This window comes from Mytilus californianus, unplaced genomic scaffold, assembly GCF_021869535.1.
Source record: "Mytilus californianus isolate M0D057914Y unplaced genomic scaffold, xbMytCali1.0.p SCAF_13, whole genome shotgun sequence".
NCBI lineage: Eukaryota > Metazoa > Mollusca > Bivalvia > Mytilida > Mytilidae > Mytilus > Mytilus californianus.
The window spans coordinates 12,372,305-12,399,353 of record NW_026262615.1 but is presented as its reverse complement, the minus strand read 5'-3'; the positions used below and the strand labels follow the sequence as shown (position 1 = coordinate 12,399,353).

At 31.9% G+C, this 27,049-nt stretch overlaps 2 protein-coding genes across 3 annotated transcripts; one reads left to right on the top strand and one right to left on the bottom strand.

The window, feature by feature from the left end:
• Positions 1-482: 482 nt before the first annotated feature.
• Positions 483-16,337, top strand: LOC127723186 (neo-calmodulin-like). 2 transcript variants are annotated; one of them, XM_052229711.1, is made up of 5 exons: positions 483-633; positions 11,911-11,938; positions 12,164-12,307; positions 14,360-14,614; positions 15,656-16,337. In XM_052229711.1, the coding sequence occupies exons 1-5, from the start codon at positions 595-597 to the stop codon at positions 15,694-15,696; spliced, it is 507 nt and encodes a 168-aa protein (XP_052085671.1). In that variant the 5' UTR covers positions 483-594; the 3' UTR covers positions 15,697-16,337. The 2 variants fall into 2 exon arrangements, with proteins under 2 accessions (XP_052085671.1, XP_052085672.1); XM_052229712.1 differs by lacking the exon at positions 483-633 and adding an exon at positions 4,428-4,528.
• A 2,565-nt stretch (positions 16,338-18,902) lies between these two features.
• LOC127723864 (neuroligin-4, X-linked-like) lies at positions 18,903-25,964 on the bottom strand. Its single transcript, XM_052230583.1, has 4 exons — positions 25,933-25,964; positions 22,934-23,366; positions 20,376-21,460; positions 18,903-19,297 (listed from the first exon to the last, which is right to left on the bottom strand). The coding sequence occupies exons 1-4, from the start codon at positions 25,962-25,964 to the stop codon at positions 19,072-19,074; spliced, it is 1,776 nt and encodes a 591-aa protein (XP_052086543.1). The 3' UTR covers positions 18,903-19,071.
• Positions 25,965-27,049: the final 1,085 nt, after the last annotated feature.

The following is a 27,049-nucleotide window of genomic DNA, read 5'->3' as shown; positions in this document are numbered from 1 at the left end:
TTTTTTCTCTAGTGTAGAAATTCGTTATCTGTTTTTCCATCAAGCTGCCATTTAAAACATGAAGTAAATAAAAAAAAATCTTTCAGATAATGATCTGTAATGAAAGTTTAATTAAAAATTTCTAATTAAAAACTGCACATGAATTTAGGATTTTGTACTTTTAACCGGGATCAAACTTTTATGGCACCATAACTTGTTCAAAATCACAATTGCTCATTGTGTTCATTTATTTTATTAAATGTTTGCAGCGTTCAAGAAAACACAGATGTATAGATTACATATGTACATTATTTAATAACAAAAACAAGTAATTAAATAAATAACAACTTCCTTTGAAGTTTAGATTTTGAAATTAGTATTCGTCACGTGGTTTAATAACATGGCCATTCAACTATAGTTATAATTATTGTTAATTGTTCAAACATATTGAATTTGTGAAAAACATGTACAAAATTGATTAAAGTGTCAATAAATTGTTTAAAGCTCTTAAGCGTCGTTAGCGACAGGGAACCAGTCACGTATAAAGGGACCAGGTTCATAGTTATTGTGAAATATTATACATGTGATATCACAAAGTTTACATAGGAAGACACAATGAGTACAAAAACAAAAACAAGTACAAAATCGAAACAGGTAAGAGAATAATTGCATAAATAAGGATAAGACGTTAAATAAATAATAGTAAATGAAATGAAAATGTTTGTTAACTTTTAAAAATATTCCAGCAAAATAATTTCACATTCGTGACTTGAAGTGAATTTAGAACCAGACAAATATAAAGATACGACATGGCGTGAAATTTAAATCAATTGTTCATATTCTAACTACGTTGGTACTAAATTATGAAATATAGGCATCATACATTGAAATGCATTATAAAAAATGATATATCAATCGATGTAAAAATAAAATTAGAAATAAGTAATAAAAAGTGTAAAAAGAAAATTACGAATCTAAACTTTTTTGTTATAAATCCACTTCATGTATGTCTATGCTTATTCCGTCAACCGAGGGTTCAAAAAAATATATTTCGATTTTGTTTGCATATACGCTTTTTAACTTATTACTTAGTACGGAAAAGTTAACAGTAACGACTTACATGAAAATACTTTTATACCTATAGAAAGCCCAATTGAAAGAAAGAATTGTTTATTACACTTCGTCTGTAAAATAATCCCTATATTAACTTATGATGACTTTTTCAGTATTTTACATGTCATGCACAGAGTATTTGTTAAAATATTTTATTAAAAAACATGACACAAAACAGGAGAGATGCTTGCTGATGGATATAAATATATGCACGCGTGAAACGGAATTAAGCGACTTTCACGACGCCGCATTTTAATAATGAAGGCCTCATTTAATAGTATCGTTTTGTAGGATAGTATTTGTAATTGGTAATTTAAAATATGGCCTGAGTAAATTTTAGGAGCACCCCTGGATTTTATGATCGGGTACTTTTTGATCAATCTGAAGGTTTTCTGTGTAGGTTTTGCATTTTCAACTCTCTTTTTTGCCATGGTGTTGTCTTTTTTTATTGGACTTAATTGACCCCTTGCTGTCTTCTGACTTTTTTTCACATACACTGAATTCAAACGATTTGATTGAACAAAATATAACATGTAAGACAATCACAGTCCAAAATTTGGATCAAAGTTTTATGACGAAGTCCATTATTTTAGTTGATATTTAAAACTAAATTGGTATTTAAATCTCAAAGAATAATATTTATTTTATAATCCATAACCGTATCATTTCTCTAAATTGATTTAAATCAAGAATCCATTATCTATACTATTCTATGCGTCTTTCTTTTATCGTTGTTTAAATTTTGGATTACTGGTAATGGAAAGGCAGGATGAATTTGGAAAATGCCTTATTTTTTTTATTTGATATTCTTTACCAGTTTCAGGGGTTATCTTCGATGAATACCCTCATTTCCCGTGGCAGTCTAAATTTCTCCTACCTTAATCCCGGAAGCCCCTATTACAGAACCTACCTATTGTATTTATTGTTAACTTGTTCTCGTCCTGAATATGCATGAAATATTTGCCACTGGACGTTAAGCAACCAACAATCAATCAATCAATCTTCGATCAATTTTCTAGCTGTGCTTCTTCGCCGACATGACAGAAAAATAGAATTCAACAAATAATTGATCACCAAATTGAAATGAAATATTTATTTTGTTATACTTCACTGTTAAAGTGTGCAAACAAAAAGATTTTTTTATATTTATGATCTTTAAGTCGTAGTTCATGTTCAAGTGCTTTACAGAATGTTTTGTACAAACAGCACAAAACACTTAACACATATACTTAAATCTAATAACTCTATTCTGGAATATACGCGAGAGTACTAGACTTTTATTTTATGACCTTGAAATAATTGATGATTTTAAGACCATTTTACTGAATATTTTTTAATTCTTGCCCAGAATTTTTAAACAAACATTCCTGATAATATACTATAGTGTACGTCAATGAATAAGGTCAAATTATACTGCATCTGTGCTTTTTGCGCAGTAAAAATGAATACACTGAATAAACGTTTGCTTTATAAACAAAAAAAAACTGGTCGTATGAAGTCTCGTGTATGTGATGTTTGTAGAGTTTTATCTATGACAGATATACATTTTCTCGGAAATTTTACGTCGTTCGCTTCAAACTCTCAATAATGTTGATTCAACCAAATCATTTCATTCAGAACAGTTTTAAAGGTTACATTATAAACAGAAAAATAATACATTGTCTCAAAATGTAAATTGTATTTGTACTCGGTTCGAAACAGGATATAAGTGCTTGGCAAAGCCTCCATTTCTTTCTGTTTATAATTCTATATGTATGAAGTCAATATGTCATGTTATAAATATCATACAACAGGAAAGCACGTTAAAATAAGAATTCTTGTAAAAATAGAGCGTCGAATACTTTTTATCGTTTAAAAATATTTCATCGTTTACGCCAATTTACAGAAACAATTTTTGAATTCTTACTTAAAAACTCAACTCAAAAAAATTATACCGAGGTTTATGATTCGGTAGGCCATATGCGTTTCGTCTACATCAGACTCGTCTACAGTTAGACTTTTATTTTTTTCAAATTATGAATTTTTTAATTGAAATAAAAATATAAGTTGCAATTGCCTAAGCATGTCATAATTTATATAAAAATAAGAAGATGTTGTATTATTGCCAATGAGACAATTCTCCATCAGAGACCAATTGACGTAGAAGGTCAGCAACTATAGGTCACCGTACGACCTTCAACAGTGAGCAAAACCAATACCGCAAAATAAGCTATAAAAGGCCTCGAAATGGTATATGTTAAACAATTCAAACGAGAAAACTAACGGCCTGATTTATGAACAAAACATTAAACGAAGAACAAATATGATATACAGCAACAAACGACAAATACTGAATTACAGGCTCCTGACTTGGGACAGACACTTACAGGATGTGGCGGGGTTAAACATGTCTGCGGACGCGCTAACTCTCCCCCTACGTTACCACACAACATAAGACTTTTTTGATTGTAACATTTCAGTTAAGATCTTCATGCTTTAAATACCCATTAACGTTGAATGTTTTAGGGGCAAAGAACATTTACTCACGTGCTTATCTGATGAAGGTCATTTTAGAAACTCCCAGTTACAAAAAGTTCATGAACATTTAAACGTCTTAAATATGCATGAAATATTTGCCACTGGACGTTAAGCTAACAACAATATTCAACGTGTATGCTGAATTTCCTTTTCTTCTCTTTAAGTTTTAAGACACAGGGATTTTTTTTATGTTTAGGTTAGTAGGTTTCATATTTTGATGACAATAAAAAACAACACTTGAAAGGAATTAGAAAGGGATATGAAACAAAAATACAATAGACATGCAGGTATAGAACAATATATTGATTCAAATCATGTTATTAGTGTATTTATATACGTTTCCTTTCGTACAAAGGGCTATTTAAATTCGATTAGGCCAAACCTAAGAAAGACTCGTTTTTACCTAGTAAATGGTTATGGTTCATCAAAAGGTAATAAAATTGCTTTTCTATTTCATTTGAATTTAGTATTGCATAGTTCTGGGGAACCTTAAATTAAAATAATGACCACATTAAACCTTATTCTTCGATATAAAATACATTGCAAATTCTGCGATGAAAACGTTGCAAGTTCTTTTAATATGAATACACCAATCATTTGTGGTCGACTAAAAAATATAAATATGTGTAAGATGGTCGTAATGATTTTCTTAAAAAGTTATGTTTTCTAAATTTCAAAAATGGCTATATAAGTCGACTTCTTAATCTCGTTCTTCTACGATACAGCCGATAGCCGTGAACAGGTGAATCTTTTAATTTACTTTATTACAACAACAAAAATATTTGCAATAGGCTTTTCCGATCAATTAATAATTCCGTCGATTTTGACGACACCGATCTATAATATTTACTATATACTATACATAAAGATTTGAGCTATCAATAATAAGAGAACGGATTTACCGTCAATCCTAACCATGGTAAGATTTCATTAAGTTGTCGTATTTCTTGCATTTATAGCGTTTCAAATTATATCTTTTAATTGATTTGTGCCAATTAGAAAATAGCAGATTAAGGTATACATGTTGCAATGTTGTAAAGCTTTGACTATGAATCCATCCATACGTGGGACATCGTTTCTAGTATCTTGAGAAGATGTTTTTTCAAGAACAAACATGGAATGCACGATTTTTTGTTTGAAAATCAATGTTTTATTTAGTCTTTGTTTAATTTAACTTCTAATCTTAAACAGGTTATTTTTTTAAAGAAATTCTGAATCAAACAATTTTATCAAAAAATAAAAAAAAAACATGAACCTGTATAGATGAATGGTCAGTGCCTCAAATAATTCGTTTTCACCATGTTTTTCTTATGCTCATGAAAAATTACTAGAAACCTTTTTTCAATTTATACTTTCATCCATGTAATTAATTGTTATTTTTGTCAGCAGAGCCAAATCGTACTCATTAGTGGCATGTCATATCATTCTTCTACAAAAAAAAAGGGGGAGGGGGTCGGGGAAGGATAATTAGACTCTAAGTTTATTTTTCTTATGGATAGAAAGGTGTGTAAGGTAAAGATTTTCAACAATGTTATTGAATCAATTTTTAATGTAAACATGATTGAATGATCAGGATTAAAACACGTTTCATGAGCTTTAAAATTTAATAAGATTTATCCTGTTTTAATACATGCAAAGAAAAATATTAAAAAACATGACGGATTAAGGAAATGAAATAATATGAGATATACTAAAAACATGAAAAGACAGGAATATTTATATATAACATTAAATATTTTTTTTCTTATTCATTCATTTGATAATGCAATTTTATAAATTAATTAAGGGTGGTTATAGTATTTTGTACTACGGATTTATTTTAAGGAATTTACGAAAATGAATTTTGTACTTGAAGACCTCATACGTTGTACAATTCCGATCATTTAGAACTCGCCCCGAAAGTCAAAGGTATTAAATGTACAAAGCATAGGATTAACTTGCCCAGATAATTGTTTGATTTAATACAAAAGTTAAAGCATATGAACAGGTGTCAACTCTATACTTTAAAAAATATTTAAAAGTTTTTGGAGAGAAAGGGAAAAGGGGGGGGGGGTGCACCTGGGACTGGTAAAGGAGAGTACTATGTTGGATTGAGTAGATCGATGTTATGCCTTGCAGAAATCCACCCATGGACACCCCAGGGCGTACTTGCAAGGGTTCCTTAATGTAAGGCGAGAGTAGCTCTCACTACTCGAGATGTTGAACGTGTCTATGTATTTATACATCCCATATATCCAAACAGACGCCTATCTGTACAGGGCTCTTTATAACTTGGGTTTTATTATCGAATGGGAGATGCATATATAAATTTTGTACATATATTAAACAGTTTATTCTGTAATATCATTTCAAAATTATATCTTGAAACTCAGCCGTCGTTATTCCAGTAACTTTTATAAACAAAAATAATAATAACGAAAGTAGATGAACATTTATACAAATAATATTCAGTAACTGCTATAATTGCAATGGACTTCTTCGAAACATCAACAGAAAAGTCAAACTACTTTGAACTTAATTGATAATGAATATATATAGTGTCTTCTAGTTTCGTACATCCACCTCATTTGGACTCTAGTGAATAGTTGTCTCTTTGGCAATCATACCACATATCCTTAAGTTTGTATTGGTTATTTTAAAAAATGTCGGCTAAGAATGTCCATTTCGTTTGTTTCTTGAAATAAGTAGGCCAGTTCCTTTAATATTAAAATCGAGCGACATATTAAAAAGTGCATTTGACCTTTTTTCAACCGATGACCCCGTAACATTTTCTAACATCTCTATATTTGAATTTAAACTATAAGTAAACTTATCATGTTTAGGCTACATGTCATTCAAATAACATGATTGAATCAATTTCAAAGTATCCATTTCTTTCTTGACCTTTTTAGTTGAATGTGTAAACATATATGCTATGATAAATTAAAATGACATTTTCAATTTCGATTTGAAAGCCACTGTAAATATGGATTAACAATACGTCATTTTGTATTTTTATTCTCAGGATTTTTCTAAACACTTGTGTATATTTAGGTTACTAAATGTAAACAATTTAACGTTCAGGTCAGAAATCATCAATACGTCTATAGACTTGATACAATTTTCATAAAAACATACCGATGTCAATATTGAAACGTGTTAAGTATAACTTGAATTTGAAAAAGACCGGTGTCAAAAAGTGCATTAAGACTTGCACATGTACAGTGCTTAAAATTTCACCTGCCTTGTAGTATATATATATGTTCATTGTGCATGTAAGATTCGTGTATATAAAAGTGACTTTTCTGTAGGTTTCTTATATATTAAGGAAACATTTTTATCAGAATAACACTTTATCATCATGCATTATTCAGATAACTGATGTGTTTGCTATTTTTTCTTAATATACTGTTCATATGTCATGCCACGTCTGGTCTTTGTTTATGTATGTTTATTGGTTTTTCTGCTTTGTATCGATCTGATGAGTTAAGCTTTTTTCAACTGATTTTTATAGTTTGTTCTTATGTTGTGCTGTAACACCACTGTCACAGGTTAGGTCGGGGTTGAGCGCTCACAAACTTGTTTAACCCCGCCACATTCTGTATGTGCCTGTCCCAAGTCAGGAGCCTGTAGTTCAGTGGTTGTCGTTGGTTCATGCCTGTCATATTTGTTTTTCGTTAATTGTTTTGTTATAAATTAGGCCGTTAGTTTTCTTTATTGAATTGTTTAATATTTTTCATATCGGGGCCTTTTATAGCCGACCATACGGTATGAGTTTTTCTCATTATTGAAGGCCGTATGGTTGCCTATAATTGCTTACTTCCACTTTATTTGAACTTTGGTGGATAGTTATCTCATTGGCAATCATACCGCATTTCCTTATTTTTATATATATGGAATACTCAAAGTTTCTTGTTTTAAGTTTTGGAATTTACTAATGTATAGAAACATGAGCGCTATACTGTACAACCGATAAGGGTGAAAAATAGGTATTTAATAATATTGAACATGACTTGAGTGGAATTCAACCTCAGGTTTTTGTTTAACTAGCATCACTTACATTCAGGTACTAGTATACAATTTGTTGATGTCTGTGGTCTTTTTGCTAACAAAACTTTGTATTTAAACGCGTATTTGTATTTGCTCAAATATATCGAAATTCAATACTTTGGAATTTTATCTGAAGTATAAGGAAACAATTACTTACAAATGGACAGGAACATAATACAAAATGCCTACAAAATTGTACAAACATACATTGATTGATTTTTCTGGGTTTATTCATGAGTGCTTTGATGAAAATGTAACGAGCCATGCAGATATAAAAAGAAACAATGAAGTTTAAATAGAAATAGCATGAATTATTGAAAACTGCAATCAATTTCATGTACAAAATAATTAGAAACATTATAAAAAAATGAAATTTCATGGATCGCTGTTTGTCACGTTTGATTATTTCTGCCCGGGGGTCAATATTGAACAAGAGGAAGTTAAGCAATATATATTTACATACTTTTTACCATTACGTATTTACGTTTGGGAAGGGGGCGAATATACGAATACTTCTATTCAACATTTTTGAATTCTTCCTAGAATTTAAAATTTCATCATAAAACCGACCATTTTTACGCACCCCTCGTGCATTTTTGTGAAACAAGTCGTCAGCCTCTACGACAGAAACTCTTATAAAATTCTAGCTCGGGAATCTTACTTCCAAAAGAAAGAGAACTCTTTGTTTAAATTTTCTTTACAACCAATTGAAATGTTGCAATAGTTGTATTTAAGGTTCAGCTCTATAGTGTTCAATGAATCAAGATTTCAGCTCAATGATATTCATGTTCATGTTATAACTTAAAAATGTACGGTGATTGTAAACAGTTTTGTATAATTAATTTCCACTGCGTTCTTTAATGCATTTAAGGGGATATAGAAGAATGTTTTATTAGTAAACTTTTGATAAAATAAAAAGCTATTAGCTGGGTTATACATTTTCTGTATTCAGTCAAAACATTTACATTTTAGCGATATTAAAACCGAAATACAAACTATTGGATTCCTATAATTGCGGGTCTGGATGGGGTTAGCAGAATAGAGAATAATGGGGTCAAACAAGAGAAAAATGTTTTTTAAAGAATAGAGAAAATCAGGCAAAAAAATAATCATATAGAGAAAAAAGGCCCAAAAATCAAAGAATTAGGTGAAAAATGGCATAAAAATAAAAAATAATACAGAAATGAAGATCCCCCTTCCAGACCTTCACAATTCTGCAACACACTATCGCGGTTGTTTTTGATATTTAAAAGTCAATACTTCGAGGTTGATAACTGTTTTGTATATATGAAATGGTTTGTGAAATTTCCTACTTTGTCCATTGATTATATAACATTATTACATTGAAATGGTTTCCAAAGATTAGTAAAAGAAGTTTAATTGTTAATGGAATGCTCAAATTGGTATGGTGGTGTCTTCCAAATTATGCAAAGCCCGGACGTGGCATTGTGTTAAACATTTGATACAAGAAAAAGGGGAAGGGGGGAGAGATGGTTAAACGTCAATGAAACACTCAATTAACAAACAAAATGAATAAATTAAGGAAAGATAACTAGTGTTTATATTATAAATGTAAAGATTTAAGGCGTCTCGTGTTTAGTCAAGTCATTGTGAATACTAATTTTAATCACTTCCAAATATATGCTAACAATATAAAATTCTTAGAATAAAAAAAAACACACAATCCATATATGTCAAGTTTTTTGAATTTTGACAAGAAATCAAGTTGCGGGAAAAGCTAGGGGGGGGGGGGGGGGTGGAGAGTAAGGCTATTGTTAGTATCGAGAGAATCAAGAAAATTTCACTAGAAAAAAGTTTGTATTTAATTGTCTAATTTAAAAGGAAGTATTTAAAATTATACTGGTATTCATGTATATATCTCGATATTCTAAAACAGCCTCCTTTTGAACATATCTGTGCATGTACATTAAAAATCTGTAGGGTAAAAAAATTCAGAATACCTTTCTTTACTGGGCTATATGTAATATGATGTAATAATCCTAATTGCAATTGACATTACCCGCTGATCCGATTTATTTGATAGTTGTCCATTTTTACAGTCTATTGCGTGAAAATCGTATTTGATATGATCTGTTACGGGAATTATGACGTAATAAGTTAATGTGATTTACACATTTCGTAATATTAGCAGATCATACAAAAATACTCATATGTTTTGTTATTGATATTGTTTATGTTGGGATTATTTACAATGCACTTAAATACTTTATTAACGTCTCACCTTTTATAAACAAGTACAAAACGCATTGTTCAAACACAATTACAAATATGTAACAGGCCATTGGTATATAGAATTACTTCAAACGATTATTTACACATAAGAAACATATAACATAAGATTTAAAACCATAAAAGGAAAAGATAAAGGTTACGAAACTGGATTATCGATTTTACAAGTTCAAACCCAATTAATGAATTAAAAATAAATATAAACCAAAAAATAAAAACGTATGCAGTGACGTCTAAGCGGTTATTCAAGATTTATACTTGTTAATTAGGCGTGTTTGTATTTGTTTTGTTTTAGAAGTTTTATTTGGTCTGGTGGTCGGCTCGGTTAAATCCCTAACATTGCACGTTGATTTCAATATTTCTTTAAGTTTTCATCCACATTGACCTATTTTTTGCAGAGAAGGTTGGTCATTGTGTTGTCTGTGGTTTTTGATTGCCCCTTGCTACATTCGGGTCTAGATGGAGGGGGTGTCTTCATTTACGTATTCTTCTTCATTTTTTTCTTCTTCATTTTTTTTGTATTCTTCATTTATTTTGGCCATAATTCTCTTTTCATTATTTTTATATCTCAATTTTGTTCTTTGTTCTTTATTTTTTGTAACTCAATTTTTCTCTGTTCGTTATTTTTTTGTAACTCAAATTTTTCTCTGTTCTTCATTTTTTGGCCTATTTTACTCCAGTTTTTCTTTTTTAGTCTTTTTTACTCCAGTCTTTATTTTATGGCCTATTTTACTCCAGTTTTAATTTTTTTTGGCCTATTTTACTCCATTCATTATTTTTTTGCCTACATTTCTGTTCTCTTTGGCCATTATTCTCTATTCTGTAAACCCTGTCTAGGCCTTCCTATATATATCTTCTTACTTTTTAGAACCTTTGTACATCACTGATGTAATGTATTTATTAGATATAGATTAAAAAAATAAAAACGATACTGTACATCAAATTTCCATAAAATTTATTTGACCACTCATATTCAAACTCAGGACAAGTCGTGTTTTATTACGGATTATGACAAGTATAAGTAAAAATGATTACAATCGCATTATAATTTTTGAAGTGTTGGGATTCATTAGAATAATTGTGAATTTCGACACTTTACTTGTCATAATCCTTTTTAAAAAAATTCATCTGACATAAGAATTATCATAATCGTAATTCAAATCATCTGACATAAGAATTATCATAATCGTATTTTAAATCATGTGACATCATAATTATGATAATAGTTATTCATATGATCTGATTTGAAGTGTTCGGATTCATTAGTGAATTTTGACACCTTACTTGTCATAATCCCTTTTTATTAAATCATATCTGACATAAAAATTATCATCATAATCGTATTTCATATCATGTGACATCAGAATTATGATATCATTTGATTTGAAGTGTTCGGATACATAATTGTGAATTTGACACTTTACTTGTTATAATCCGTTCTTACTTCAATTGACATAAAAATTAGGATACAATTGCAATTCATCGAACATAAGAATAACGATAATTGTTAATCGTATGATCTGGTTTAAGAATTATTTTGTAAATAGCCAGCGATGGTCTTTGCTTTTTATGTGAATTGTAATTGGACATGATAATACGGCTAAAAATGATTTACATCTAAAACTATTCATTAAAAAAAATGTATATATGAAATAACAGGTTAAGGAATAAATATGTGTCAACTGGGACTAGTACATTTATATGTTGATCTCAGATTTCAAAACGGACATCATGCACACAACTGTAGGTCACCTTTAACAATGAGCAAAGTGTGCAAATGTACGTTATACATTAACTTATCACTGCTAATCAATATCAAAGACATATAAGCAAATTTTATATATGCATGAAAAAAAGTACGTATCTGTTAACAAGCTACATAAACTGCACGGAAAACTAACGATTTAACAATACCAACCTAACTAAAAACAGGGGGACAATCAATTTGCTGAATGCTTTTAACCTTGTTTATACATGCAGATGTATTTTTATTAGATTTGTAGCCTATTTTTTCTATTTCAGAGTCGTAAAACAACAGATTTAGACAAAGGTATGTTACTCTCTTAGTTTTTCTGTATGTGACTAAAATTATGAGGGCCTGGATGGGGTTTACAGAGTAGAGAATAATGTGTTAACAATACAGATGAAAGGGAGAGACAATTAAATGATAGAAAAAGGGTCAGCAATAAATTTTTGTAAAGCTTTGTCCAATCACAAATGGTTCTGCGTATGATTTATAGAACATTTTATGATTTTTTGTTTTTTTTAATTTCAGAAATTGACGAGCTTTTCAAAGTATTTGATAAAAATGGTGACAAAAGTATAACAGCTTCAGAATTAGGAGCTGCTATGAGATTTTTAAATTTAAATCCAACTAAAAAGGAAATTACAGAGACAATGAAGTTACTTGATGTCAATAGTAAGTTCAAAGTTAAACTGTGCGTTAACACAACCAATAAGATGACACAAACATTATAACTGTGTGTTAACACCAACAATAAAATGACACACACAAAAACCTGAGCTCTCTGTAAGAATGTTAAAAATGACCAGCTGAACATATGTGGCATAATATTAAATGTATATAGACAAACACCTGTCTTGTTCAATAAAATTGAGAATGGAAATGGGAAATGTGTCAAAGAGACAACAACCCGACCGAAGAGCAGAAAACAGCCGAAGGCCACCAATGGGTCTTCAACACAGCGAGAAAATCCCGCACCCGGAGGCGTGCTTCAGCTGACCCCTAAACAAAAATGTGTACTAGTTCAGTGATAATGGACGTCATAATAAACTCCAAAAAATATAAATGAACTAAAATTAAAAATCATACAAGACTCACAAAGGCCAGAGGCTCCTGACTTGGGACAGGCGCAAAAATGCGGCGGGGTAAATAGATATAAGAAACATGTTTTGTGAGATCTCAACCCTCCCCCTATACCTCTAGCCAATGTAGAAAAACAAACACACAGCAATACGCACAGTAAAACTCAGTTTAAACGAAGTCCGAGTCCGATGTCAGAATAGGTAACAAAAGAAACAAAGAAAATAACAATGATGCATAAATTAACAAAGGACTACTAGCAGTTTCTGACATGCCAGCTCCAGACCTCAATTAGGGAGCTACCATTTGATTTTTATGGGGGGGGGGGGCTAGGATGAAATTTGAAAAAAATAGGCAGGACAGGAGTTTTGAGTAAAAAAAAAGGCAGGATGAGATTATTTGCAAAAAAAAAGGCAGGATGACAATTTATGTAAAAAAAAAGTCAGGATAAACTAAAAAAAAAAGGCAGGACCGAATAGAGTGAAAAATAAAAAGGCAGGACCGAATAGAGGGAAAAATAAAAAGGCAGGACAAAATTTTTCATCCTAGCCCCCCCATAAAAATCAAATGGTAGCTCCCTTAAACTGATCGAAAAATTATGTCTTCATCATATGGAAATCAAGACTATACGTTGACTTCTGGATGTCTTTTGATTATCGATATCATCGAGTTACTGTCTCTTTGACGTATATCCCTAATGTCATATATTTGGATGCGTAATTTGTGCGGGATTTTGCTTATGTACACTGTTATAACATTCATCAAAAACTTACCACGTATCCAATTCAATAAAAATGAAATGTTTATTGTTTTAAAAAGTTTTAGTTTTAGAGGATGATTGGTTTTATCTGGTCTTGAACCAACTTTTTCAGACATTGCCGCCATTTTGTAGACTATTGAATGCAATATCGTAGATTTCATATCCATGCACGCTTGTCAGATATTGATTTTTTTTCTCATCAGTTCGATTTCATCTTTATGTCTGAATATTTTTTAAATAGGGTGTTAAACCTCATCCGACGCACGAAATTTAAAAAAAGTTTTGTTTTCATGCCGCCAATATCAACCACGTGATTGAACAAGATGTTATCTTATTGTGTCTTCGATTTAACTTTAACAACAGGCTAAGAAAAGTCTGTTGAGTGCAAGAAATCCTATTAACCTTTATATAAAACGATACGAAAAAATCGTAATTTAAAAACTTATTGCATACTATACTTTTGATAAAAGAAAAAGAAAAATATATACCACATGCAAGGTGTAAGCCTTTGAGTAGACAACGAAGAGCGTGAAAACCTTAAAATATTTCAATATTTTAAACTAATATATCACTTTAAAGAAAAGCGAAAGATATCAAAGAGACATTCAAACTCATAAGTCGAAAATAAACTGACAACGCTATGGTTAAAAAAGAATAAAAGACCAACAGACAAACAGACAAACAATAGTACACAAAACACAACATAGAAAACCAAAGGCTGAGCAACACGAACCCCACAAATAACTGGGGGTGATCTCTAACCTGCGTACTCAAGTAACCATAAAAATCACACATAGTAGAGACAGAGAACAGCTAGATCACTTAGAGAAATTGATTCCAATGTTGCAATGTAATTCAGTTACTCAAATGGTATTTTTCCTTTGCAGACGATAACAAAATACAAAAGGATGAATTCCGCAAATTTTTGAAAAACTATTTAAAGGAAAACCCGGAAGTAATGACACAAGAGGAATCGATAAGAGCAGCATTTAAAGTATTCGACAGAGACGGTAATGGCTATATAGATGGTAAAGAATTAAAAGTTGCAATGACAAAATTAGGCGAAGCCCTTACAGACAAGGAGCTAGGAGAAATGATGCGAGATGCTGATGCAAATGGAGATGGTAAAATAGATTATAACGGTTAGTATGAATTAAAGGAGATATAAACTAAGGTATAATAACATTAACGATACCAGTTTTTCTGCACCAGATGAATGTCTCTTATAACACGTGGTTAAATTCAAACAGAAACAACATGCAAAGGGGTAAAATAAAACACAATTCGAAGAAAAACAGACAACGTTGCCGAAAAATGCGACGAAAAGAAAAAACAACAGACCGAGAACACAAAAACTACAAAAGTACTAAAGTAGTGGAACTAAGATTCACCTGAATGAATAAAAGGTTGTAAATGCGGGTGTTCCGAACGAATGCGGTTGTTCCGAATGGATCAACATTTCCTGCTCCACCAATGACACAACCTTGCTACGTCGGTCAAAATACGTTAGGGACTTAACAGGGGGGGGGGGGGGGGGGGGGGCTGGTCATTTTGAAATCAAACATGAATTTTCTTGACCCCCCCCCCCCATAATATTTCACAATTTTTACCTTATCCCCCTTTATTAAACATGCCAAAATTTCACATGCAAAACACTTACCTTTGACACACATGATATGTAGGATATACTTGAAGATTCAAAAGTTCACAAATGTTTCATTAGAGATTAAATTGATCCCCCCACTTTGAAGCTTTGAATTTATAAAAAAAATTAAATTTGAACCCCCTTTTTCCACTTACAGAAAAAAACTTGATCCCCCTACATTTTGACCAGCACCCCCCTCCCCTTCCATCCAAGATAAAAAAAATGATAAGTCCCTTAATGATAACACATTACTTTTCTTGGAACCATGCATGTCGTAATTTACTGTTGAGATTTGTTTAAAGAACTTTATCCACTTTATCTGTACACTATCAAACGGAGGGTATGAATAATATCTATAGCTAGATTTTGGAGAAGACGTTGATAGAGTTCGCATTATTTTGCAGTTATGGAAAGCATCATATCCATATTTTGAACGAGTAAAATTGTTAATCTAAAATTTAAATATAGTTTGCGGTGGTTGGTCAAAACAAAACAGTGTAGTGCAATTTAACTTTATACAGCATATATTTCTTTTCAGAATTTGTGAAGATTTGGACTGAAACGGAGAAAGCAAAGTAATATAGACATTGCAGTTCAAAATGTGTTCATTTTCGTTCTCATTACCAGAAACAGCATTCAGTCGTTCCATAACATGTAAACATACAAATTCTTGTTGGAACCATATCAACGTGTTTACGATTTAACTTTGCCGATTTTTTTTTCGGTCCTGGGATAATCTTTCTCAGATTAAACTGCAAAATATTATGTTTGTCGATTCATGCAGCACTGGAAACCTTTTGAGTTTAAAGACATGAGCAAAACTTTCGATGCTATGGAGATCATTTCACTTTTTTTTGTGGTTTACCTTTTACCCCCAAAGACCTTTATTTATATCAAATTCTTTGTTTGAGACTAATGTATTTATACCATATACAGTCGGACATGCCTTTTATTGTTTACTTTGATGTAAATTTGTTACCAGGACAAATGTTATGTGTGTTAGAATCCAGCAGAACTCCACTGAAGTTAGGTTTTGTTTACTCCTTAAACATTTAGTTATAAGCGTTGATGTGATACATGTACAAAATATGCATCTGTGATAAAAATAATATCTAATTCTATCATTGTATATGAACTATTAATACCTGCAATACTTATTTTATGTCAATTTTTAAGAATATTTTATTTTTACTGATAAATAAACTAGTTATATAAAACGTTTTGCATGTTGTTGTAGCATCGTGCTGAGTTGGAGTGTGTGCGTGTGTAGGGAGGGGGTACATGGTTTGGATATGTACTTTAACCTAGCTATATAAACTTAAATTTCGACTCAGGATGTTGTATGGTATGAGATTGCTCTGATGTCCTACTGCCTTTTTAGGACTAGCTGGGGACGTTGGTCGTCGGAGTCGTAAAAAAAAAAAAAATCGACTCGGAATTGTGGCGGGTAAATAATTATTTTCAAATACTAGTAGATCAATCTTTCGATGCCTTATACATTTTACTCCTAGAAAATGTATCTATTATTCAATTACTAACGCACCGTAACATAAACAAGAGCTTTACATGTCATCTGTATGTTTGCACTAAGGGGAAAGCTCTGACGTCACACGGCACCAGGAAATCCCATAAAATAGCCAACAGACATATTAACAATCTCGGACTAGTCTAGCACAAAGCAGGGTATATTCATATGACATTAATATGCTTCCGTCCTTATTGGTAATACATGTACTATTAGATTTTCAACTGAACGTTTAACACCTTAGACCTCAATATGAGTTGGTTGACCGTTATGAAATATCTGTGTCACAGATGACCACGAATATGTGACAATTATCGTAGTCACACTCCCGTCCTCTTTTCTCTGACTGTGACACCACAGAATTGGACTTAACACCGAAGGTGTACTTACCATGAGCAACACGACTGGTGCCAAATGTAGACCAAGATGTGTGTTCCGTTCCGAAGCACCTGCGATAAACCGGCCCCGGCTTTATGGTGGAGTTATTGTCACTCAGTCTTTAGTTTGTTTATGTAGTTTTTTCGGACTGTTATTTGACTTTGTGTCTTTTTTGTTTTGTTTTATACCATGATTTTGTCAGTCTCTGTTCGATTATAAGAGTTTTCTCCCCTATGGTATCGTTCTCCTGTATAAAGTTTTCTTTGGCAATTTGAATTTAAAAACATGTTTATTTTTATTATAAGGTATAACGACATAGTGCATTTCTTATTGTTTGATCTGAATTAAATTGCGTTTTCTGATAGCAAACAGACGTAGCCAGATTTATACAGATGGAGGAGCAAGAGTATGAATTTGTGAATTATGCTCACTGTATATCTACATTGTCATAAAAGTAAATATTGCAAGATGCTGTAAGCTGTGAGTATACTGAATGATCTTAAAAACGTCACAGATAATTTCTATGTAAACTTTTCCTGCGGGATGAAGGACACTCTGCGACTTTAAGAAGAAGAACAACAAAAAAAAAGCGTTCATTCCTTGTTTTCCTTAAGTTTATTATGTGCATGTACGATGTGTCCCAAATCAATGTATCATATATTTTTCTTATCTCTTCTTTTCAATTCCATTGTTTTGTGCATTATTTTCATTTTTTCCCATATTGTGCAAATGAATGCTAGCGCACAAAATGAAAATAACACTTCATGCATTTTGTGCGTTAGAAGAGATTTTGTAAATTTACTTTCAGCAGAAATGCTCAAACTTAAACACATAATTACATTACATGTATATTTCATTATAATACGTTATTTTGATTGGCTAACAGCAATCTCGCGTCATTCTGAAATTAATCTTCATTTCAACATGAAATGTAACATTCATGATGACACGAGATTCCACAATAAAGTGCACAGGTAAACAAAAGAAAAACTTGATAAAAATCGTGTTTTCATGATCCTAGCAAAAAAATGTAATTATAAGTATTGAATACTTCTTTTAGTAATTGTATAGGGTTGTAAAAGCGTTGACCGTGCGCACATGTTTAGAATGAAGCGCTTTCGCTTTCGGTCAACGCTTTTACACCCCAGTAAATTTACAAAAAAAAGCATTTAATTCCTTATTGAAAACCAGGGATGTATAAGTACGTAGAAACGTTAGGAGGTAAATGACCAACATGGACATTAAAAAAAATCAAATTCATCTAAAATCAACTTTGCCTATTTTCTTTTTATAAACTTTCAGTTTAGTTGTGAGCTGCTAGTTTGTGTTTTGTTAACTGAGGCAAATATTTTTATACAACTCGCCTGATATATCAGATAGTACACCTGATATACCAAAATAAAAACATTTGTAAGAGTTATCCCCAATACCCTAGGTCTACCCCTTTAATAAAGGCGCTTGCGAGCAGATTTAAAGATCTTTTTTTCTTATAAAGCAGTTGCAAATGGAGGCTCTTAAAGCATTTGATTGAACGGTTTCGACAACTACTTATTTACTGAAATTTATATATGTTTTTTAGCAATCAGGTATGGATATATTAAGTTATTGTTTGTATCAAATACTCAGAATGTTTTTAAAATTACTGGATGGAAAATACAAAGAACTGTTAGATAATTTTACAGGCAGGTTAAACTATTATGCATAATGAATGTTTTATGTTATGAGAGATGAATAGATTAACCATCCCATTGTGACATTATCCAAACAACGCAATAAAAAAAAACATCAACAACAATTGGTCAAGTTCCGAATGGTAAACGGGACAAATGAACATCGAAAACCACCGACGATGCTTTCAAATTGAGATGGCTACATCATCATGAACAATTGAATAATTTTACTAAAATTAATTTATATAAAATCTTTCATTTTATTCCGGTAAGAATGTATCACATCTGTGTTAAACATTTAATGTTTTTGTCAAGCCAAAACGGTATTGATAAATAAAGACTACTATAATTATTCTTGAATTTTTGGAGCCGGTCTGTTTGTTAACCAATTACGTTTGAAGATCCAATATTAGGCAACATTCCATGACTCACAGTACAAGTTGTTGTCATGTTAAGGTACTCCGGTATGTATTTTGTCCAGAAAGCAGTCCTCATAGGGAATATGTGTGAACCGGTTTTAATGGTTTCACCAACACGTAGATAGTGTTCATTTTCGACGTCGTAAGGTAACCACTTCACATCTGGTGATAATGGGAGATTAGGATCACTGAAATATAAAACTATATGTTTTCAACTTTTCTGTAATATCTTCATCGCATAGAACTTTTTTTCACAATGTCATGTCAGCACTTTGTTTTAATTATCATTTGATTTGATTGAAGGTTCCTTAAGAAGATTTGTTTCATGATAGGAGTTTCAAATGCATTTGACACTATCAAATGAAAAACTCTGTTGTTTTGTGTTTTATGTTATGATAACAATAATTTTGTAAAATAGAGACATAGTATGTGTGCCTTCAGCAATAAAAAAGCAATCTTCAGTATTTACTACAGTATGTACTACTGTCCTGACGAATACGTTTATGGCAGTTAAATGATAGAAGCCGTCAAGACACATCGACGAAGGAATATATAGTATTAAAAACAGACTGCACCTCGAACGAAGGTTTCAACTCCTTTAGGCAAAGTTAACCTTAGATGGATTTAGCTTTTTTTAAGGTCATTTTTGGTTATATAGCTCTTCAACTGTTTCGGTTCTTCTACAAAATTGGCTTTTAAATTTTCGGCTTTGAGCGTTCCTGATGAAGGTAAATCTAGAAAAGCGCTTCGGACGTGTCATGAAATTTATAACGTGTTGTTTTCATTTTTGTCAAACGAATATGTTTTATAAAAGATGAGCGTTAAAATCATAGTGGACTGCAGATAACGATGCACATTCGTAACTATAACTATCTTTATAAGGAAACTATCCTGGGCTAAGATCGTTAGAAAAATAATCATATTTGGATTTGTACTCCTAATTTAACACCAATACACATTTGATTGTGAGTTCGAAATTATTTTATGGTTGTGCTTTTAACCTTAGGCGTACATGTTAAATGTACCTGATAAAAAATGTTCCAGAAACCGTGTTGTGTGCAGGAATATCATTATACAAAATGTAGTTGTAATTTGAAATGGTTTAGAGCGGTAGTAGGTAATCGATCGATAAAGTTTTCGTGACAATCGTATGCACATGGATCAAACGGTAGAGGGATTGCATACTCGGAAGTAAATACAGACAAAATTTTTCTGATATTTTTTTTAGAACTTAAAGTTCTCTGTGTTTAAGTTACAAATACTTACCCAGTGTATGCAAAATTCGTAATATATTTCATGAGTTTTTTAGACAGTTGTATTTCTTCAGCTGTAATATTCGTCCTTGACATTGCGAAAGGCTTCATCATACTATCAGGAAAACCAAAGAAGTACGGAATTTCATCTGCATGAAGGTTAGGTGGTTTATACTCTAATGGTAGAGTGAAAGAGGAGTGTTTTGCCAACCCTAACAAATATGTCTTCTTCCCCTTTTCTCTCTGAGCATGTGCAATAGCAGTGTTAATTATTGGTATGAAAAAGCTGTAATCTGTATCCAAATTTAAAAGTTTTGTTTGATATGAATTTTTTCCTAATGTTTTGTTCCAGTCACTGTACACGAAATTCATTATTTTAGCAAGTTCAGGGGAGGTAACATTGAATCTATCCGATAGAATATACGGAATAACAAATTTCTCGATGACGTCATCGGCCGACATAGTCTTCGACATGTGCTTTTTAACATATGGCAACATCGTTGAACCAGTAACGGCAGTTCCGTCACCGGTCAGTGCAACGAATGCCATGTCAATATTGTCGAAAACACTTCCGGTTTGTTCATTGATCAAACAGGGTTTCGTAAAAATATCAGGAGCGTATTGTGAAATAAATTCACCATCAGGAGCAGGAACAAACTCTGGTCGAAATAGATTCTCGGATTCTGTCCCCACTCTGGATTTATCCACTATGTCCTGAGCCGGAACGTTTCGCATGCATGCTAGCATGTCACGATCGTTAGTTGTAGGACATTTTAAGTTTATTGCCATCCTTTTTGTGAAGTCAAGCATCTTGTCACGTGTATTATAACCCCATGCCGACATAGCAACTCCACTCTCGGATATTGTTCGTGAGAATAGACCCTTGTTCCCAGGATACATTGCTTGATAAACGGTACTTCCGCCTCCAGCGGATTCCCCAAACAAAGTTATTCTATTGGAATCACCGCCGAAGAAATCGATATTCTCGTGTACCCATTTAATGGCTAGTTGTTGATCCCATAATCCTAAATTTCCCATCGAGTCAGGGTCTTTCGTAGCTAAAAATCCGAATGGGCCAAGCCGGTAATTTATAGTTACCTGAAACAAATTATTTGAAACACAAGAGCAGAAAGTCTAGAAGTGTGTGTGTGTGTGTGAGTGTGTTTGTTAATAATAACAAATACCATTTTATTTTTATTATTATATGCCAGAAATTTTGATATTGTCCCGCAGAAGATATGGTAATGGTCACCGTCCGTCCGTCCAATCAAAACACATCAATTCTCAAAGATCGTTTGACATAAAACTGTCATTATGGCAAGCCGTTTTACTATTTATTCTAACTTCAAGATGTCTAATAAACTTTATTATATGAGATATCTTATATATTATTTGAGATATCTTATATATTATATGAAATATCTTATATAGTTAAAAAGATATCTTATATAGTTTATAAGATATCTTATATAGTTTATAAGATATCTCATATAATTTATAAGATATCTCATGTAATTTTCTTGGTAAGATATCTGAAAAATTATATGAGATATCTTATAAAGTATATAAGATATCTTATGAAGTTTGTAAGATATCTTATAAAAACTATATTATATAAGATATCTTATATGTTATATGAGATATCTTATATATTATATGAGATATCTTATATATTATATGAGATATCTAATATATTATATGAGATATCTAATATATTATATGAGATATCTTGAAGTGAGAATAAATAGTAAAACGGCTTGCCATATGTCATACTTGGTAGGATTATTTGTCTTCATATTCTCTTGACCGTGCTATATCGTCAGTTTAGTTTGACAATTTTAACGGGAGTTCTGTGACTTTGACCTTTTTTTTATTATTGTATATATTACACCTTGCGAACGCAACTCCTCTGAGTCCGTTTTATTGAAACCTATCCTACTTGGCATGATTGTTCGCAATCATGTGTAGTTGACCACATCACATTTGATTTGACCATACTTACATGTGTTATGGGACTGTAGATTTTGTGTAGTAATGCTTCACGTTTCAGAATCTAGCATATGTAGTTATGTATAATACAAGAAGCCCATTTTGCTAGATCATTTGGACTTCTGGTACTACTCCTATTGGCGGGAAACGATTTGCATTTTTGAAAAAGGAAACACGGAGATGTGAGTCAGGTAGCAACAAGACTTCATTTGTAAACAAAAAATAAGACGAAGAGGTCACTATATGACATTCATATATGGTGACCATAGATGTTAATTTCGATTAGCCTGTCTCATTGAAGTATAACCCAGATCTCTGTATTCATAATGATCTGCAAAAGCTTGAGTCACATTTTCAATACTTCTGTGATGTCCCTTAAATACGTTTTATAAAATATTTTTGAAATCGCTTGCATTTGACAGAACGCGTACAAATGTTACTTTAAAACGAAAGATCTTTCTTATTTTGCCAATACCATGTTTTGTTCGGTTATCGAAGACCTTTACATCTTGCGATTTTGTTTTCTTTTTGTTGTTTTTCCAGTTATTCAAGAAAAAGTCGAGGATTTATTGAATTACTTACCACGATAACGTCACCGTAATTGACTAAATTTTCTCCAGAATAGATACTAGATTGTCCAATCTGATAGGCTCCTCCATGAATCCATATCATCACGGGGTATTTTCTAGCCCAGCTATGAATGGGAACAAATATATTTAATGTTAAGCAGTCCTCAGAAAGCAAATCTCGGCCAGGTAACCACAGCGACATAAGAAATTTATTTTGTAAACATCCAGGTCCAAACTCTGTAGCATTGAACGTTTTAAAGCGTGGAGCTGGTCTTGGTTTCCTAAAACGTAAGTTACCAACAGGAGGAATTGCATAAGGAATTCCTAGAAACTTTAATACAGCTTTGTGATTACCATTAAAATTTGCTTGCTCGTAAAAACCATGTATTAATCCAACGCTTGTATTTATTTTAGTATCTATAATTCCTGAAACAAGTTGTGCTAAACTGAATAATAAAAACGTTTTTATAACTACCATGCTGAATGCTTACATATATTATAGAATACAATGACGTGACCTATAGTTCAAACTTTACCAGGTGATAGTCCTAATACTTAGATAAGAAATTTATCTATATACTTTATATGTACAAATGGTATTTTAAGATCGAGATTTAAAAATGTTTGGTTGAGATCTTGGAACAGTAGTTTAACTACACAACATCTATATCTTTATGATTTAGTTTTTTTGATAATTCAATGTAGATTGTATATCTTTGACAGTTTTTGTTCAATTTATTCCCAACCTTTATGGACTTTGTGTGTAAATTTACGTTTTTTGATTGAGTTAAGCCTTCGGAAGTTCCAATTGATATTTTATAGTGTGTTTTTCTATGTTGTGATGTTATACTATTGTTTCAGAAAAGGGAGAAGGATTGGTACAATTAAAACGTTTAATCCCGCTTCAAATGTTTGCACCTGTCCTAAGTCAGGAATCTGATTACAGTAGTTGTCGTCTGTTTATGTAGTTCATACGTGTTTCTCGTTTCTCGTTTTTATATAGATTAGACCGTTGGTTTTTCCGTTTGAATGGTTTTACACTAGTAATTTTTTGGGGCCCTTTATAGCTTGCTGTTCGGTGTGAGCCAATGCTCCGTGTTGAAGGACGTACCTTGACCTATAATGGTTTACTTTTATAAATTGTAACTTGGATGGAGAGTTGTCTCATTGGCACTCATACCACATTTTCCTATATCTATTTGGACAATTTATGTCTTGTTTTATTGATAAATACCTATATATTGTTACAGACTGTACGTTCCGCTCTAAATTTCTTGGCTTTTTTTAGTTTTCGGGTTGTTTTAATTGATGTTTACCCAACAACTCTAAGGAAGCGTATTGGCGCCACATATTTTTTTTTATATTTCTTCCTGTGTTTCCTGTGTTTGCGTTATAACGCAATTAAACATTTTGATTTTAATCATTCGTTAAGTTTTGAATATTTTATAATCAAAAACTATATTAAATTTACATTTTATGTTTATTATATAATTTGAAAGCTGTTTTTTGTAAATATCGGCATTTGCATGTCCGTCTGCCAATAAAATGTGGTTGTGATTTAGTTAAGAGAAGGACTATGAACACAAGGTCAAATCATTATAATAAATATACATAGGAACAAGGGAATACTTTTATCGCAAATATACACTAAATAAGAAAGATTTTTGAATCAGAAAATTATATAAATTCAACTTGAAAATAGATATATGGTAAAGGAAAATTTGAATTGAAAGGCCAAGATTTTGAAAATTTTGATTTACGGGAAGTGGTAAAGTAGAGAAGAGCAAAAACAAATATTGTACAATTGTGAAAATATTAAGTCAAATTTCGACTTTAAAATGAATTATTTTGAATAAAAAAAAAAGAATTTTGATGTAAGAAATCGTTTGTTGAAATCTCAGAATGTGATAAAGATTCTTTGATAAAAAATCATGAGGTTTTAAATTTCAATCTAGGGAGGTATCTATTTAAGATTCTTGGGTAACAATTTGAATGTAGAGTACATAATTATAATAATAAAAAAATCTTAATCTTATATAGATATAAGAAGATGTGGTATGAGTGCCAATGAGACAACTCTCCATCCAAGTCAAAATTTATAAAAGTAAACCATTATAGGTCAAAGTACGGTCTTCAACACGGAGCCTTGGCTCACGCATTTATTTCAATAGGGTAGCTTGCTTGGATCTAACAAATCTTACACAATGCTCAAACGAGCGCATTCTAAATTCGGCTACATTTACAGGGTTAAAATATTATTTTTTTCTGTACAGTTTAACTTCAGTTTACTCAATTTTCTTTGTAATATATATAAATGTATTCTCCTGCTCATTAGTTTGCCATGAGAGGCATTTTACTTATAAGTACAAAGTATATATTGATAAATTTTAATACATCTAGCCTCCTCCATTTATAACAGCTGCTTTTCTTGAAACTTAAATAAGAAATAAGACAAAACAAATGTTTGCGTTATAACGCATAAGTTTGCTTTATTTCGCAGAGGCTTGCGTTATTTCGCCAAAAATTGCGTTATAAGGCAAATGTTAGCGTTATAACGCAAAGGTTTGCGTTATTTCGCAAATGTTTGCGTTACAACGCAAAAATTGGCGTTATTTCGGAAAGGTTTGTGTTATAACGCAAGCATAGAAAGACATATAAAGAAAAATTGTGTGGCGGTAATTAGCTTTCGTACAACTCCTTTTATTCGTACGTTTATTCAGCCTGAAAGAACAAGAGTTCCCGTTTCGTATAGAAATGAACATTAGAATGTTTTGGTTAAGATTGATTGATTGATTAATTGGTGCTTAACGCAACTTTCAGCACCTTTTCGTGGCGTTCAGTTTTATTGGTGGAGGAAGCCGGAGTGCCCGGAGAGAACTATCGACCTTCGGAATTAAGGAAAACTGACAATCCTAGTCAATTAAGATTGGAGTCGAACGCACCTGCCACACATCGGATTCGAACTCACAATCTTAGTGTTGACAGGGTAGTGATACAGTATAGTTCGACTACTTAGACCACTCGGCCACAGAGGCCTCCTTCATGTTTAGATGTCTCTCTAATAATTCGGGCCTGGTTAGAAAAACATATCAGATAGTAGTACATATTTAAACAAAATAGTGTTTACGCATAGGTGTAACTTTTAAAATATGTAGAATATAATATGTCATTGGGTAATTTTGGTATCAAATAAAAACTGAAAGACTGGTGAACATTGTAGAACATGTTTTGACTGATAACTTTGAATGATAAAACAATTGCATGGAATTTTAAAATGAGGGTATATTTTTCCTGTTTCTCAGATTTGAAGTACATGTTTCGGTATTTCCTAAGTTTTCCTGCTGGAGTTCGGCGCTTCTATCCAGGCACCGCAACTTCCTTTGCCAGTAAAAACCGGTAGCCACGAAATAGCCAAAAGCGATGAAAGTGTTGTTAAAACACCAAAAAAATCAATCAATCAATTGAGTTTAAACAGTAGCCTATGTAAGCCCTTTCCATAAAACAAGGTACAATATATTACATTCAAACGACACATACCCATACACAAACATAATGACAACACAGAATTATTTTTCAAAACTACCTAATAGTTGACTGGAAGGATGCTTCAAATAGTTAACTCAAAAAAAAAAATTATAAAATCAATCACTACTTCCTATATTCCGGGAACTAATACGCTCTTATGTATGCAATTAAAGGTAAGTTTATTTTTCAGCACAGTGCCACCTAAAGTAGTGCTTTGTCATGAAATTGCTGTCCCTTTTTTTATAACAAAGACAAAAGAGCTATGAATGCTTGAATTTGAAAAAAATAACATAGGAAGCAATGGGACCAAGAATTAGTGGTGTGTCTCCTTTTGAGAATCTTTGCAATAATAATCACTTTTATTTATTGTTATGCCATGAATTTATAAAGACCCTTCCTTCTATAAGCCTTATGTCAACTTCGTTTTATACATACTGTTGAAACTTCATCAATCTCCGTACTTACTTCGTATCACTACACTGAATTGTAGTGTAGTGTACTGAGTATACGTAACGGAAACGAGCGCTGTACATAGATTGCAACTTCATATGAATAAGAAAAAGATCTGAATAACAACTTAACCAATCAAATAATACTACATATG

What these genes read in the sequence shown, in the direction of transcription:
- LOC127723864 (XM_052230583.1), bottom strand. Translation starts at nt 25,964, where the DNA reads ATGAAGGAGGCCTCTGTGGCCGAGTGGTCTAA. An exon ending in ATTACGGTGACGTTATCGTG is followed by an intron (nt 21,461 to 22,933) that starts GTAAGTAATTCA and finishes AATTTGTTTCAG; the next exon opens with GTAACTATAAATTACCGGCT. An exon ending in ACGAATTTTGCATACACTGG is followed by an intron (nt 19,298 to 20,375) that starts GTAAGTATTTGT and finishes TTTATATTTCAG; the next exon opens with TGATCCTAATCTCCCATTAT.
- LOC127723186 (XM_052229711.1), top strand. Translation starts at nt 595, where the DNA reads ATGAGTACAAAAACAAAAACAAGTACAAAATCGAAACAG. An exon ending in AACAACAGATTTAGACAAAG is followed by an intron (nt 11,939 to 12,163) that starts GTATGTTACTCT and finishes TTTTAATTTCAG; the next exon opens with AAATTGACGAGCTTTTCAAA. An exon ending in TGGTAAAATAGATTATAACG is followed by an intron (nt 14,615 to 15,655) that starts GTTAGTATGAAT and finishes ATTTCTTTTCAG; the next exon opens with AATTTGTGAAGATTTGGACT.